Source organism: Mangifera indica, chromosome 8 (genome assembly GCF_011075055.1).
Source record: "Mangifera indica cultivar Alphonso chromosome 8, CATAS_Mindica_2.1, whole genome shotgun sequence".
In the NCBI taxonomy this organism is placed as follows: Eukaryota; Viridiplantae; Streptophyta; class Magnoliopsida; order Sapindales; family Anacardiaceae; genus Mangifera; species Mangifera indica.
This window is the reverse complement of record NC_058144.1, coordinates 12,904,001-12,920,606: the sequence shown is the minus strand read 5'-3', so window position 1 is coordinate 12,920,606 and position 16,606 is coordinate 12,904,001. Positions and strand designations below refer to the sequence as shown.

Here is a 16,606-nt window from a genome sequence, read left to right as displayed (position 1 = left end):
TTTCATCTTGTTTAATGTCCCACCCATAAAAGTTAAAATAGTCAAGTATCTTTTCTATATTTTATCCTAAATTTTGAAATTTATTAACAAATTTTCAGAAAATTTAAATTTATTAACAAAATTTGTGCGAAAATGAAAAAAATCTAGTTTTTAAAATTTAAAGAGTACTAACTTATCATTAAAAAAAATTATTTTTGTACTTTAATTTATATTAATTTTAAATAAAAAAATTTACTAGCATAAAAATAGGTAACAATTTAAATAAAAAATTTACTAGCATAAAAATAGATAACAATGTTAATAAAGTATAATAGTAGGTTTGAGAGCGAATTGTATTTTTGAAAATGTTGGCGTGTTAATGAAATTTTTTAAGGGTTTGAAAATTTTGAAAAACATTTAGAGATGTTTTTGAATTGTTAAGGTTTCAATGTATCCTTCATTAATTTAAAAAATAATTGTTATACTTAAAATAAGTTACACATAGCATAATAAATTATTAGTATAAATGTCATATTTTAAGCTATTGAGATTGTAAATACATTTTAAAAATATATAAGAGTAAATATGATAATTTCTTAAACAAGATAGAGAGAATCCATTTATCTATAATAAATTTTAAAAAATGACATTCGCACCTCCATAAAAACTATTCATAGTTTAGTCCAACAGAGGTGTTATTGTAATATTTTAAATCTCAAGGATAAAATGATAATTAATTACACTCCTATCATAATATTTGGACAAAAAGACATAAATATGCTTTTGTAATACCTATAAATACATCTCAAAGGTAAAATAAACTTTGTGCATGAGTTTGATGGTTGTGTGAATGATATAATGTGGACTTAAAGTTAAAGTATGAACTTTGGGTGACACACGACCATGCATGATAAGGCCACGCTTGTGTGTTGTTGCCATGTCAACCGAATAAGAAGAATTTTGTATGAATTTCAAATTTAGTGATATACGGTCATGTATCCTAGAAACATGGCCATGTGTGGTGTACGTGGTTTTAGTTTTTAAAAATGTATGATGGCTACATTTTAGAAATTTTTATTTCTATCCCTAAATGCATAAACTTTCTAGAGAGAGAGATTTCGAGTTTGATCATCTGACTTTCTTGTGGCAGCTTTCGCAATGTTCTCTAACAATCCAAGCAACTATAACCCTAGAAAGAAAAGAACTCATCCACCAGGTGAGTAGGATGCCTCCCTACATTTGGTTTTATGATATGTGAAATTGAATTGATTTATCTAGCTTGTGTAATGCATGATCATGATTTATGGCATGTGAGTGAAGGTATGGTTATTGCCTAATGGATTATGATAAGGATAGAATATGTGATAATGGAGTTCTTATGCATATATGATTTCTATGTGTCTGATGTTGAACTAAAAGTAGTATGTTTGATTGATATTTGATTGTCCTCTAGTTGAAAGTCATAGTTAAGTCGTACTCTATAGCATTTGACAACTAATTCTCTATTCGTTTTCATGATCTTTATTGTAATGGATATGTCTTGGCTATGTTTGAGTTATTTCGTGATTTTTCATGGTTTGCGAAGTTGTGGTATATGAATGGTGTTAAGAAAGGGTTAGAAATATGTTTAGTATGCTTGGAATTGAGAAAGATACATAAAGATTGAATTAGGGTTAAATTTTTGGTTGCTTTTCTGAATTCTAAACTTGACACATGACTGTGTGGTATGAGATATACAACTGTGTGTGTAAGTTCTAGAATCCAGATTGAGATTTCTAACGATCTGACAATCGCTGAATGTCTTTGACTGGTGAGCAGTTAACTATGACATATGGACTACTTGTGTATAGTTTTAGCAAGACCATGTGAGGGTGAAATAACCAAAATACCCCTATGAAGTAACATGATTAAGATGAGTTTCCAAAAGGGAAAGTGTAGTAATTAGCTGAAGGGGCACACACTCGTGTGAGTAAGGTACACCTCTATGTGTATAGGAAAAATGCCATACAGAGAGGCTATAAAGAGGTTGGTCATGTGTCAGTGAATAGATGGACACACCTTCGTATGTCAATAAGCACACACTCGTGTGTTTAAGTCAAAATAAAGAAAAGAAAAAAGGAACTAGGCTAAGATTTTATGGGTTGTCCTGAGAGCTAGCAAGAGAGATCCCGGTATGCAGGATTACCTAACATGCCTAAGAGAGGAGATTTTAGCAAGGCACGAGATATGCTTGAGGTGAAAGCAAGAATGAGCTCGAGTTTAATTAAGGGTGACATGCATGCATACTAGACATTAAAGGGTCATTACAAGGAGGCAACGTGAGTATATATTCCTTACACCACCTGAGTAGAGTATGTCTATAGTAGGACGTTATACCTGCAGTAGGGTAACCGCTCGCATTAGAGCCTAGTTAAGAATAAGCTTAAGTGTAGTGGAATTGAGAGAGAACTCACTTGACCAAGGTGTCGAATATTTATATTCGATCTAGTCTAATTGACCTAATATACAAATTCAGATACAACTTCCAAATGATGATGCTTTCACTTAGTAAGTTATGGTCATATTAGATAAAAATCCGAGGAGTGGTTCCTTAGTGATCGAATGGAACATAATTTGATCTGAGAGTTAGATATGAACCTAGACAATCTTTAGAGCTCAGTGTGAACACAAATATGATATATAGAACCTATAATTATTTTAAAATTTAATGTTAGCTCCAGATGATAAAGTATATGGGTTAAGTCAAAGGCATTTTGGAGATTATATAAAAGTTAATAGTAGAGTCTCTTACTTATTGAATGCTTTATCACTCAATCTTCTACATTTGTGTAGGTACAAGTGATCGTGATAATTGTTGGATGAGCAATAGTCAATGGGTGTAGAGTTGCAAGGATATTTCCATTATTTCATCTTTTAATAGTTTTATTTTATCATGATTTTATTTATGCATTTGATTACACATATTATGACCTTTCACTTTGTGTTTTAAGTTTGAGACATCATTTGTACGTTTCCGTTACATGTTTTTAATAAGGACATTTTCATAATTTTTAGAATTTAATAAATGAAGTTTTATTTAAAGGTTTTGTGAGTTTTAATATATATTTTTGAAATAAATGTATGCTTAAATAAATAAAAATTTGTGATGTCTTCCTCCAAAAAATAATATTTTTGGAAGGGGATGTTACAACTTTGACTATTAAAATTAAATACAAACTTTAACATATACATGAGAAAATGACCTTTTAAGATTTAAAAGGTAAAAATGAAACATTTTACTAAATCTTGGGTGGAAAATATTAATTTTTAAAAGAAAAAAAAAAGAAACATGTCTATCTGTTTGAATGTGCATAATTTTTTCACACTCCTAAGTAGAAACACAGGTGTGTTTGGTTTCAGGAAATAAAAAGTTAGTTTGATAATATATTTTTTATTATTATTAGTTAAATATTTGATAAATATTTTATATTTAATTAAATTAAAATCTTAATATATTTAATTTTAATTAAATATAATAATTTATTCAAATATAATAATTTATTGAAATGTATAATTAATTCGGAACCTCAAGTGTTAAATAATCATAAAAGTTAATAAAAATAATTAATTTGAGATAAAAATATACCTAAGAGAAGAACAAATTAAAAAAAGGAAAACTAAAAATTAATTTTAAATCCAGCGTACGATGGTTCACGACAGTATAATGTTAACCTACACACCAGCTGTCCACTTTGGACGGCTCTCACCAAACAATTTCAATATCAGTCTCTTCTGTGTTGTTTGGGAACTCCCTTCGTCTCCCAAAATTACAGACAACACAAATGAACTCACTCTTTCGCTTCCTTCCTCCTACAAAATTTGGTTTTTCAATTTAATTACTCGCTATTTCTTTCAATAATTGCTGCGTTTCAATGCCTGCTAAGTTCATAGCCAAATCGTGCCTGGATAACCCTAGACACTTGCAAACAGCTCCTACCCGCCAGCCGTTTTGGCGTATTTCTCAGTTTTTGTTTTCTTTACTAGCTCTGACTCGCTTGTAGTTATAGAATTCCATCGTTTGAGCCTCCGATGGCGCCCAGTCGGAGAAAAGGTGCTAGCAAAGCCGCCGCCGCCGCTCGCCGTCAATGGAAGGTGGGCGATCTTGTCCTCGCGAAAGTTAAAGGCTTCCCTGCTTGGCCTGCCACGGTATGCGCCTCTTCCTTTTTCTGTATATTTTGCGTATGATATATTCGAAGAAAAAAAAAAAGGTCCGTTTTTTAGGGATTTGGAAGTTGTAGGGTATGCTTTGAGTTAGGTTTTATGTGGTTTGTTTAGTGCTTCTGGCGGTGACTTGGTGAGTTGATGCTTTTTGGGGGCTTTTGTTAAATGGGGCTTGCTTCTGGATCTATAGTCAAGAGTGTAAACGCTCGTGCGCTGTTGTTAGTTATAATTGGTCTTGTTGATGTTATTTGCATGTGATTTGATTGGAGTTGTGTTGTTAATTAATGGATAAGCTGAAAGAGGGATTCTTGTGTTTTTCCCTTTTTAAACTCTTTTTAATAAAGGAGCATTACTTGGTGTCACTAACCCTTGCGCTCTTGTCAGAAAACTAATGTTACAAATCCTTTTGTTATTTTCATTAAGTTGAAGCACCGCATAAAATTTAATGTAAAAGAGTGATTTTTATGATGTTGAAATGCTTTAACTACCTAAGAGTAGCATTTCCTTTAATACTGTGTACTTACATCTGAATTTAATCAAGTCTTGCAGACACCTTTCTTTCTTTCTTTTAATTTTTGATTGCTTTTGTTTTGTTCAGTATTGGGCTTAATGCATTGGCTTTTATTCAGGCTTAATTTGTTGGTTTTCGATGGCAGGTAAGTGAGCCAGAGAAGTGGGGCTATTCAGCTGATTGGAAGAATGTACTGGTGTACTTCTTTGGAACCCAACAAATGTGAGTGCTCTTGAAAATGTTTTGGTTATTTTTGTTACATTGTTTTTCAGTATGAGTGTGGATGATAGTTTGTGTGTTTTATGATTTAGCATGTTGCTTAGTTGTGGTGATAGATTCGTATGTTTGTACTTTATTTTGTGTTTCCAATTGACTGATTGGCAATTTGTATATATTTATTGGTGTTATTAATTACTGACTCATGCTGTTATAGAACGGGCATGCTTGTTAAGTTGATTGTGCTGACAACACAAGATTATTCAAATTCAAAGTGACTAATTTCCTGATGCGTCTTAACCTTGACCGATTGAGAATTGAGAAGTTTTTCAGTTAATTCCAAATTTTAGAGTCGGTTTTTAATTTTCAAATTTTTGAATTGACTTTTCTTTCAATATTCATCACGATAATTAATCAACCTTCATTGCCTATAAATACTTGACTTCTTTCTGGTTGCCACACTCAAACTGCATCAAATATTTTGATATCCATACACAAAAGAAAGCTAGTGCTTTTTTGAACACTGAAAATGTGAGTTTTGTCCAAGATGGCTACTAATGACCGCCATGGGGAAAATTCTCCTTACTTCGATGGGTGGAAGGCATTTGAAAGGAATCCTTTTCACGTTACCCAGAGTCCTGAAGGAGTTATCCAAATGGGTCTTGCAGAGAATCAGGTTTGCCTAATATATATTTTCAACCTCCATTTTTCTCTTATCTCTACTACTAGAGTAACAAAGGAAACTAAACGTTTTAGCTTTTTTTTTCTCCAGCTTTGCTTAGATTTGATCGAAGACTGGATTCGCAAAAATCCCTATGCCTCCATTTGTACTGCTGAAGGAGTTGATGAGTTCAAGGAGATTGCAAACTTTCAATTGAAGAGACCAATTACTTGAAGGCAACAGTTGAATTTTGACATCCTGCTATGGAAGAAACCTGTAAACTATTGTGGAAAATCTAAGTTTATGACTGTAGAATTTTTCTAAGATACCAGCTGTATACTGTTTGAATACTTGACATTACGTACCCTCAGAGAAAAGTTCTATACGTTTTAATTGGGCTAGAGTTATGTGTCAATGGTAGCTTATAGTCAATCTAATCAAAGTATTTGTAAAGTTGACCTTAATTTATGGAATCAAACCAAAGTTTTGATTTATTGATCTTACTGACCTATAATTTTCTATTTAAATGCATCACATTAATTCCAGATATAGAAAATTGACCTCTTAATTACATAATTGGTTGGAGAAAACACAGTTGACCATTTTGTAATGAGAACACGTTAATTACTGACCTATAATTTTCTGTCAAAAAATTTGAAAATTGACCTCTTAATTATATAATTGTATAATCTTTCAAGCCACGTGGGTCTGGTAATGACTTCAAGCCTCCGCAATAAATTTTTTTTTCCTACTGCTAAATTCTTCAAACTAGTTCTTAATGTAGTGCTATCATGAACACAATAGCCGTCGTACATTTTTTTAGTAACTAGCTCAAAATCTCTCAAAAGATAACCACAGAAAACACAAATTTGATCTGAGCCATCTTAGAAGCACAACGACATTAGTGTAAAAGATAGAGAAGAGGTGCTTACGCTGGATAATAAGGTGAGGGTACAAGAAAAGCATCGCCAGGGTCGGCTAAACAGAAGATGATTTGCTCGTTTGCGCCTGTAGCTCCACCGCCCATGACTATACGGTCTGGATCAAATGTTACTCTTCCACCTCTCACTTTTCCCATAAACTTTGCCACAGCCTGAATTTATATAAGATTATCAATGTTCTTCATGTTGCAGCTTTGTTTATCAGAATATTAATCGTATATATAAAGAGTTGAATAATATATGCTGTACCCGTCTAAACTCTGGCAAGCCATGATAATCTTGAAAGTTTGCAATCTCCTTGAACTCATCAACTCCTTCAGCAGTACAAATGGAGGCATAGGGATTTTTGCGAATCCAGTCTTCGATCAAATCTAAGCAAAGCTGGAGAAAAAAAAAGCTAATACGTTTAGTTTCCTTTGTTACTCTAGTAGTAGAGATAAGAGAAAAATGGAGGTTGAAAATACATATTAGGCAAACCTGATTCTCTGCAAGACCCATTTGGATAACTCCTTCAGGATTCTGGGTAAGGTGAAAAGGATTCCTTTCAAATGCCTTCCACCCATCGAAGTAAGGAGAATTTTCCCCATGGCGGTCATTAGTAGCCATCTTGGACAAAACTCCCATTTTCAGTGTCCAAAAAAAGCACTAGCTTTCTTTTGTGTATGGATATCAAAATATTTGATGCAGTTTGAGTGTGGCAAACAGAAAGAAGTCAAGTATTTATAGGCAATGAAGGTTGATTAATTATCGTGATGAATATTAAAAGAAAAGTCAGTTCAAAAATTTGAAAATTAAAAACCGACTCTAAAATTTGGAAATAACTGAAAAACTTTTTAATTCTCAATCGGTCAAGTTTTTATCGTAATTGCTTGCGTGTGATCCACAATATCATTCATACGTATACACGCGTGTTGAAGAAACAAGTGCACTTGTTAGTAGAATTTCAATTGTCTCATATATTGTATTTATTGTTAAATTTTCTGGGTAATAAATAAATCAGTCGTGCTTGATACTGCATGAAGTTTCCTTGAGGCAGCAAAAGATATAGGAAGTGTGGAAGGGTGGTGCCGACTTAAAAATGTCGCTTTCAGGGCGATATTGTGGACTTTATGAAGCCATAGGAATTACATGAGAGTCACAACATTGTAACAGGTTTTGTTGAGGAGGAATTTCTGGGGCTTGCGTATTTTACTTGGTTAAACATCTGATCTGAGTAAGGGACTGTGAAAGGTTGCTTAGGGTTCCTGCATTCTAGGTCTTTTCAGTATTACATTTCTTGTTTCTTCCTAAATCTAATCCATGATTAAATTCACAACTACGCTGTCCATGTAGTTCTCATTTTACAAGTACAAACACAGTGATCAGATTTAATTTGCTGGAGACAGATCGAATTTAATGATGCCGAATATGTTTGGTGATGGGTTAATCTTAACAGATAGAAAATTCGGTTGCAAAGAGAAAATTGAAGTTCAATTCATATGAAAAGTCTTTCAAAAAAAAGAGTTCTATTGGCTCAACAAATTAAAAATCTAGACTACACCGTATGAATGTTTCAATTTTTTTACGAGGATTCTTGGAAACGAAAATATCCAAGATCAAATTAAACATACAATCAAGAATTTAAGATTTGCAAAAACAAAATAATCAAATGATAAACAAAATCATTGAAGAGGAGAAAAAACAAAATAAAAACACATCTTGTTTTGCATCGATTCTCATCCTTCTCTTCATCAGAAAGCCCGAGAGAGATAGAGTTTCAACAAAAAGAACAAGAGAAAAAGGAATGAAGAGTAGAAGTTTGACACTAATGTAACACCCCACACCAGATATCTTGCCCTCCAGAGAGTAATGCTTCTTATTTAGACTATAACATATATTTCAAGTAATTTAAATTTCCAAAATTGCCAAAATGTCCTTTATTAAAAATAACAAGGAGCAAGTCCTAAGTGTCATAAAACAATATCTAAAATAATCATAAACATAATCAACATGAAATTAATGACAACCCAAATGTGTGTTCATAATTGAAACTAACTTAAACATCACAATAACATCAAACTGAGCATTATGAATAGAGTCCATCTCATGCTACCCTATAGTTGACTGGCTGCCTTGTCGCCACCACATCAAAACTCACCTACAAAACCAAATAAAAAATATGAGTAATAAAACACTCGCTAAGTTAGAGCATTTATCCAAAATTAAATAATTCTTAATCTTGCCTTTTCATTAACTTATCTTGCATTTCCAATCTTTATCTCATCATTTTCTCTCGGATGACATAGAATGCATCGGGTGTATAACATTCAATCATTACGGTAAAAACATTCATATACAATATTCTATTATCTCATTTTAGGTCGATCAGACTAGGCTAAAAGAAGGATTTAACACCATAATCATGTGACTAACTCTCTTAGGCTATCATTGTTCACAATATGTATGAACTTGCCCTTACATCTCTTTATGGAATCTTTCTCATAACACATCCTCTCTATAGTTACAACACCTTTATATACGCATAGCTTGTGTCATGATCAGTCGTCATGCATTGATCCCTTCGTTATCACTTGACCATCTGTAAGACATTTATCTAGTTTGCAAGAGATAAGATAAATAAAATGCCATTTATATTAATCAAAATAGCATTGATTAGAATAATTATAATGGTGATGATTAGCTCTAGGTGTAATACTCACAGGTACATCAAAGGTTATTTTTGTCTTTTACCTTTTATTTTGCTTATTGCATTTGTGTGTTGTGATTTTTGGGTGTGCATGACCGTGTGAAGGAGTTCACATGCCAGTGTGTGTATTGAGAAGGATAGAATAATCATTTCCCATAAGGTGTGTGAAAATGGCTAAGTGTAACATCTTTCCCTAGAACTACTATCCCTAAAGGAAAAATGTTACGAATTAACATTCGGAGCGTTTATTTTTAAAAGAAATATTTTAAAATGAACTTGCCACTAAAAATGTTTAGAAATTATTCTAAGAAAACTGAAAATTTGAAAGTGAACAAAAGATGTATATATCATATAAGAAAACTTATCTGAAAAGCATCTGAAAATATGGAGTAATTACATACAACTATACAATCATCTGAAGAAGGTTAAAAGTCAACAATAACATATAGTTGTACGCATGTAATATAAACTAGAGATAACCTACTCTAACCCAGATCTATCTTCGCTGACCTGACCTTGCCTCGCAGCTACCTCAATCACCTGCACCTGCAATCATGAAAGGAAAGGAAATGAGAGATAAAAACACTCAGTAAGGTGAAAGAATTAAGTAAACTATCTTATTTCCTGTTCTAAATCACTATTTGGAATAAAAATCTCACATTATAACCTCCCTAAGGAATCGAGAGGTTAATCTAGTTCATCATTTACTATTTAGGTCACACTTTGTCCCATCTAATATCCATTTGATACTTTTTGGAAGCTGACTATAGGGATTTGACATTTTTCTAGTTCGAGCTCTCTTCCTTTGTCTCATTACAGTATTTCTGAATATAAATTGTGTTCTATTACGAGTATGCTCTACTGCAAGTAGATTCTACTATAGGTCTATGACCTACTACAAACGTGTCCTACTACAGACGTGCCCTATTATGGGCAGTGTAGCATAAAGTGCCCCCGCATAATTTATAGCATGCATGCATGCGTTATCTCTTACTAATTTTACTTCTATCTAAATCTATCTATAACCCATCAAACCATACTCTTGGGACGACCCATAAGTCCTGAGCCCCAAATTCCTTTTCTTGTTTTTCTTTCTTTCTTTTTTTCTTTTTCTCTCATTTCTTTCCTTTCCTTTCTTTCTTTTCTTTCCAAAAACTGTAAATTACTGTTTATTGGGCTGTTCACTTGGTAGGACAGTCTTTTTGTTCATGCAATTTAACAATCCAAACAGTCTTTTATTCATACAAAATATATATCATTGAAAAAAGAGTATTCAAAGAGCTTTTCAACAAGCTATAATAGCACTCATGATTCATCAAATAAGACAGTCAAAACATGGGACAAAATCAATGATAAAAAACTATATTTACTGTTTATTTGGTAAGGTAGTCTTTATTCATGCACTTTAACAACCCAAATAGTCTTTAATTTGTACAAGCTATATATCATTGAAAATATGATTCAAAGAGCTTTACAACAAGCTATAATAACACTCATGATTCATCAAATAAGACAGTCAAAACATGGGACGAAATCAATGACAAAAAACTATATTTACTGATTATATGGTCAGACGGTCTTTTTGTTCATACAATTTAACAGTCTAAACGGTCTCTAATTTATACAAACTATATATCATTGAAAAAATAATTCAAAGAGCTTTCCAACAAGCTATAATAGCACTCATGATTCATCAAATAAGACAATCAAAACATGAGACAAAATCAATAGTAAAACTATAAATATTATCTAACTTTTTGTCATAAACAAAATCACACAAATAGATACCCCAAAAGGCAAAAGAACATTTTCCAACTTCAAAATCATCATTTATAACATAGAGTCAAGGAACCAAAAATATAAAACATGAAACATACCAAAAATAATACCCTTTACCTTATTTAAAGTCAATCTTTGCTAAATTGACTCTCTCTATTTTGTCTTCTTTCTTTGATCATCAAAACCACCTTAATTCAACACCAAAACACACTAACATTTTCATATAACATGATCCAATGTATATAAACATAGGAAAAGGGAAAAGAAAAAGATCTTTTAGTTACCAAGGCTCCAAAGTGTTTCCTCTTCTTTTCTTTCCTTACTTTTCTTTCAAAACCCTTCAAATGATCCACTTTCCTTCTAAAAACAATGAAAAAGCATGAAGAAGGCTACTTTTTCTAGAAGAGACGGGAGAAGATGATGGAAAAAGGTATAAGTTTCCTTTTTTTTGTCTTTTCTCTCTTTATATATATATATACACATACACATTTGAACATATATATTTAAAACTAGAAATTTCTTAAAGCAAGACTAAAATACATAAATGCTCCTAAAATGTACCTGAGAGTATTACACTAAGTCTGGGTAAAACAAACATCTGTGTATGAGGAAGTACACGTTTGTATATGGTTGCCAAATTTGAATTTTGGATAAAAATAAGTTTTACGGTGATTTCAAAAACTGTATTATTGAGTAATCACGTGAGCACCTATGTGTGGGGAGACACACGACCATGCGTCATGTTTGTTTGGTAAAAATAAAATAGGTGCAAGATTGTTTGGCTTATAAGATACATATTATTTTCAAAGCAACAAGGGAGTTGAGAGAATTCTGAGGAACTCTTAGCGTTGCTGAGAGAGTGGATTGTTGTCAAGAACTTGCCTTGCCATGTGAAGACCTTGCAAATGCCAAAAGAGAGGTAAGTTGGTGATTCTTAATTTTGGTAAATTTATTGATAGGCTTGTTTAATTAATCACATTTTGTTCTTACAAATAATGCCTAACGCGATGAACATTCATGTGATTATATGTACATTATGACGTTTATATGTATATTTTAGTAGGTTGATGATAGTTGTGGAACCTATGGATTTGCTTGATTGTGCTTATGGATTGCTGATACTATATAAGTTACATGATTTTGAATAAATCATATGTGTTACCAATTTTGTAGTAAGCAAGATCATGCCTAGGTATGAGATCTATTTAAATGATGATGAATGATTGATAGTTAAGAACCAAGTCTAAAGTATGATGAGGATTAGTTCAGCATTTTGATACTACAATCAAATTGACAATGAGTTAAGTCTGATCTATGTATATTGAGAAAGTTATTGTTGATTGATGTAACACCCATAAGTACATCTTGAGGGTAATAAAGTCTTTACCTATGAGCTTAATTAATGTATGAATGATTTATTATGATTTGAAAGTTAAAGTATGAGTTTTGAGTGGTACACAGTTGTGTATAAAGAGGTCATGCTTGTGTGTCATTGTTACGTTAGTCGGATAAGATAAATTTTGTGTGTAAAATTCAAATTGCATGACACACGTCTGTGCGTGACATTATGCTTTTCAGTTTTACAAAAGACATATTGTTGTGTTTTAGGGATTATGATTCCTAATCCATAAACGCACGAATCGTCGCTAAAAGAGAGAGAGTGAAGTCTGATCATCCAGCTTCCGTGCAATAACTCTAATAGCTCAATCCTGATAATGACTTTTTTACTCTTCCAAGGCACGAACAAGCGTTACCCTTGTGGTGCACAACTATCACTACTAAAAATCTCATCATAAATCATAATTAAATATGGAGAAAAAAATTGAATTGTCTTTAAACTTACCTGTGAGTGTTACATTATTTCTATAATTCATATAAGATCTGTTGGTTGATGAGAGATATCTGAAAGTGATTTTTCTTGAGGATTATATGAATTCAAGAGTATATAGTTGTATTTAATTAGAGATTATGTTAAATTTACTTGTATGGTAGTTTACAGCCTGTAAGAATTTTATTTAAGTAAATCTCTGAATAAGCTTAAGATGCCTCGACAGGTGACTACGGATCAAAAAAATGATTGTCTTTCTGTTTTAAAAGGAATTCATCCAAAACCTTCAATAAATATTTTCATATCAAATAAGAAGGTATCTTAATCTTCATAATTTAGATATCTTTGACATTTACAATATTCCTTTTGGTTTGAATTAAAACAAGAATAAATCCATTGTAATCCCACGAAGATAAGAAATCTAACCATGTTTAATGTAATTTTCCATCCAAAGGTCTTAAAAATAAGAAACGATTATTTGAAAAATGGGAAGAGGGTGAAAAGGAGAAAAGAATGTAAGAAAGCCCTACATTTTCATTTTTGACCATAAGGAAAAACTAAGTTAAAAGTCTTATATCTAATTTCCTTATTTTAATTTTTTATTTAATTATCATTGCTTGGTATAATCTCTTTAGATTATAATCATTATTATCATAGATTATTTCGAGCAAAATTCAAAATTGCATTTACTAATTAGTAATAAGAAATCATATCAACAATTTTCATCAAACAAACAAAATTTAAGATAAAACAAAAGGTTTTAGCTTTTACAAAAATTAGGATTAGAATTAGATTAAAAATTTTAAAATATCTATATATAAAATAAAAGATAAGTGTATTTAGAAATTATAATATTATTTCTAATTAATTTAAATTAAGGTTGAATTTGTCAAACAAAAAAATTTGAAGGGTGAACATGAATTAGATAGGGCTAAAAATCACTTCAAGTATTTTACAGTAAAAAAAAAAATATATAAAAAATTTCCATTTTCGAACATTCACAAAAATAGATTGAATGGGTAGAGAATGTTCTACATTAATTGCAAATAAATCCACCAACTAATGCATTGCCGGACATGAGGCTTCAAGAACACCGATTAGGAAACTGAAATCCTTCAACTTCTGCTCCAAATCATATTCATGGTTATCTTTCAAATATGCAATCGGCCTGTCCAACAACTTCTTGACAATCTCCTTACTAATTTCCTCTGCTAGAATAACACGATCTTCGTATGATAATTCCTTGCTCGCTCTGCTCATGAATTTCTGTATCTCCCGCTCCTTCATCCTCTCCACCACCGCCATTAATCTGTTAACAACACTCGCAATAACTTCCTGCTCCTCTTCTTCTTCTGTCTTCACTTTCTTCTTCTCCTCAGCGTATTCTTCGATCAAGACTTGGTCGTCCGCGACCAATTCGTTTGGCAATGGGAATTTTGTTTTCCAGATAGATGGGAAATCTGTAAACACCGTGTCGTTGTGGAAGGGCTTGCTTTTGGTTAAGATCCGTTGGAAGTGTTTTAATGGGAACGTTGTGTAGCTTGTGCTTGAAAGCGGTAGGTTATGATGACGCTTGGTGTTTGTGTGCAGTAAATCGAGGGGATGCGGAAGGCGCGAAACAGCCATTTGAGTGGTTTCCCGGAGTTGAAGATGGGAATTTCGAGTAGGGTTTTATAAAATAAAGGAACTGCGAGGAAAGGATTTTGGTGAAAAAGAATAATGGAGTCTTAGAACGAAGATGGAGAATGAATTTATTGACTTGTTGTGCCGCCGCGTTTTTGAATTTTCCGCCCGTTTTGAATGTTTCCTCCTTGCGGTCGGAATTATGCTGCCGTCCACTTTTCCAACTCTCACATGTTACAATTCAGCAAGTGTTAATTGGGCTCACCTGGCCCATTACTGGTCTCCAACCATATTTTAGAAATCTTTTTTTTTTTTTTTAAAAAAAAAAAGCTAACACCATCTGTATGTTCTCATTCAGACAATTCTGTATTTTCTAATTCTAGAAATTAATGTTAAATTGAACAGAATCAAATAAGAGAGGAAGAAGAACATTCCTTTGGTTCTTCTGGCTCCATTGCCTCTAAATCTCAGGATAAAATGGTTGGACCAGCTCTTTAAACCGATCCCACAATGGATCTAACCAAACCCGGCCCAGCCCTATCATTGAAGTATGGTCTTGGGTATGAATTAATAATGTCTCCAAATTAATAATAATTTATAATAAAAATTATAAATTATTGTTGGATATTAGGTTAAGTGTATCCAAGTTCTGCAAGATTTTTTTATCTAAATTATGTGTTATCTAATTTAAAATAAGAAAATTAGAACTGTAATATAATATAAGCATGTCACCCATTTGATCTTCTAAATGTAAATAAAAATTCGCATCTTTCCACTTAATCCCTACCAGTCTACTTTTCATCTTGTTTAATGTCCCACCCATAAAAGTTAAAATAGTCAAGTATCTTTTCTATATTTTATCCTAAATTTTTAAATTTATTAACAAATTTTCAGAAAATTTAAATTTATTAACAAAATTTGTGCGAAAATGAAAAAAAAAATCTAGTTTTTAAAATTTAAGAGTACTAACTTATCATTAAAAAAAAAAGACTAAATAACTATTTTCCATTTTAAGTTTGATAAAATGATTAATTTTCCTCATTCAAATTTTATAAAATTATTGCAAAAACAAAATTTTTTATTAAATTATTTTTGTACTTTAATTTATATTAATTTTAAATAAAAAATTTACTAGCATAAAAATAGATAACAATATTAATAAAGTATAATTGTAGGTTTGAGAGTGAATTGTATTTTTGAAAATGTTAGGGGTGTTAATAAAATTTTTTAAGAGTTTGAAATTTTTGAAAAAAGTTTAGAGATGTTTTTGAATTGTTAAGGTTTCAATATATCCTTCATTAATTTAAAAAATAATAGTCATACTTAAAATAAGTTAAACATAAGCTACTAAGATTGTAAATATATTTTAAAAATATATAAGAGTAAATATGATAATTTCTTAAACAAGATAAAGAGAATCCATTTATCTGTAGTAAGTTTTAAAAAATAACATTTATGCCTCCATAAATACTATTCATAGTTAGTCCAACAGAGGTGTTATTGTAATATTTTAAATTTCAAGGATAAAATGATAATTAATTACACTTCTATCATAATATTTGGACAAAAAGACATAAATATGCTTTTGTAATACTTATAAATATGTCTCAAAGCTAAAATAGACTTTGTGCATGAGTTTGATGGTTGTATGAATGATATAATGTGGACTTAAAGTTAAAGTATGAACTTTGGGTGATACACGATCATGTATGATAAGGTCACGCTTGTGTGTTGTTGCCATGTCAACCGAATAAGAAGAATTTTGTATGAATTTCAAATTTAGTGATATACGGTCATGTATCCTAGAAACATGGCCATGTGTGGTGTACGTGGTTTTAGTTTTTAAAAATGTATGATGGCTACATTTTAGAAATTTTTATTTCTATCCCTAAATGCATAAACTTTCTAGAGAGAGAGATTTCGAGTTTGATCATCTGACTTTCTTGTGGCAGCTTTCGCAATGTTCTCTAACAATCCAAGCAACTATAACCCTAGAAAGAAAAGAACTCATCCACCAGGTGAGTAGGATGCCTCCCTACATTTGGTTTTATGATATGTGAAATTGAATTGATTTATCTAGCTTGTGTAATCCATGATCATGATTTATGGCATGTGAGTGAAGGTATGGTTGTTGCCTAATGGATTATGATAAGGATAGAATATGTGATAATGGAGTTCTTAT

General features: G+C 31.7%; 2 protein-coding genes across 3 annotated transcripts; one reads left to right on the top strand and one right to left on the bottom strand.

The window, feature by feature from the left end:
• Positions 1–3,691: 3,691 nt before the first annotated feature.
• Positions 3,692–6,061, top strand: LOC123222728 (1-aminocyclopropane-1-carboxylate synthase 1-like). Of its 2 annotated transcripts, XM_044645659.1 has the most exons (4): positions 3,692–4,164; positions 4,836–4,912; positions 5,454–5,582; positions 5,679–6,061. In XM_044645659.1, the coding sequence occupies exons 1-4, from the start codon at positions 4,048–4,050 to the stop codon at positions 5,686–5,688; spliced, it is 333 nt and encodes a 110-aa protein (XP_044501594.1). In that variant the 5' UTR covers positions 3,692–4,047; the 3' UTR covers positions 5,689–6,061. The 2 variants fall into 2 exon arrangements, with proteins under 2 accessions (XP_044501594.1, XP_044501595.1); XM_044645660.1 differs by lacking the exons at positions 3,692–4,164; positions 4,836–4,912 and having other exon boundaries at positions 4,919–5,582.
• A 434-nt stretch (positions 6,062–6,495) lies between these two features.
• Positions 6,496–7,348, bottom strand: LOC123224497 (1-aminocyclopropane-1-carboxylate synthase 1-like). Its single transcript, XM_044648179.1, has 3 exons — positions 6,986–7,348; positions 6,758–6,889; positions 6,496–6,660 (listed from the first exon to the last, which is right to left on the bottom strand). The coding sequence occupies exons 1-3, from the start codon at positions 7,130–7,132 to the stop codon at positions 6,496–6,498; spliced, it is 444 nt and encodes a 147-aa protein (XP_044504114.1). The 5' UTR covers positions 7,133–7,348.
• Positions 7,349–16,606: the final 9,258 nt, after the last annotated feature.

What these genes read in the sequence shown, in the direction of transcription:
- LOC123222728 (XM_044645659.1), top strand. Translation starts at nt 4,048, where the DNA reads ATGGCGCCCAGTCGGAGAAAAGGTGCTAGCAAAGCCGCCGCCGCCGCT. An exon ending in TCCCTGCTTGGCCTGCCACG is followed by an intron (nt 4,165 to 4,835) that starts GTATGCGCCTCT and finishes TTTCGATGGCAG; the next exon opens with GTAAGTGAGCCAGAGAAGTG. An exon ending in TTCTTTGGAACCCAACAAAT is followed by an intron (nt 4,913 to 5,453) that starts GTGAGTGCTCTT and finishes GTTTTGTCCAAG; the next exon opens with ATGGCTACTAATGACCGCCA.
- LOC123224497 (XM_044648179.1), bottom strand. Translation starts at nt 7,132, where the DNA reads ATGGGAGTTTTGTCCAAGATGGCTACTAATGACCGCCATGGGGAAAAT. An exon ending in TGGGTCTTGCAGAGAATCAG is followed by an intron (nt 6,890 to 6,985) that starts GTTTGCCTAATA and finishes TTTTTTCTCCAG; the next exon opens with CTTTGCTTAGATTTGATCGA. An exon ending in GCTTGCCAGAGTTTAGACGG is followed by an intron (nt 6,661 to 6,757) that starts GTACAGCATATA and finishes ATATAAATTCAG; the next exon opens with GCTGTGGCAAAGTTTATGGG.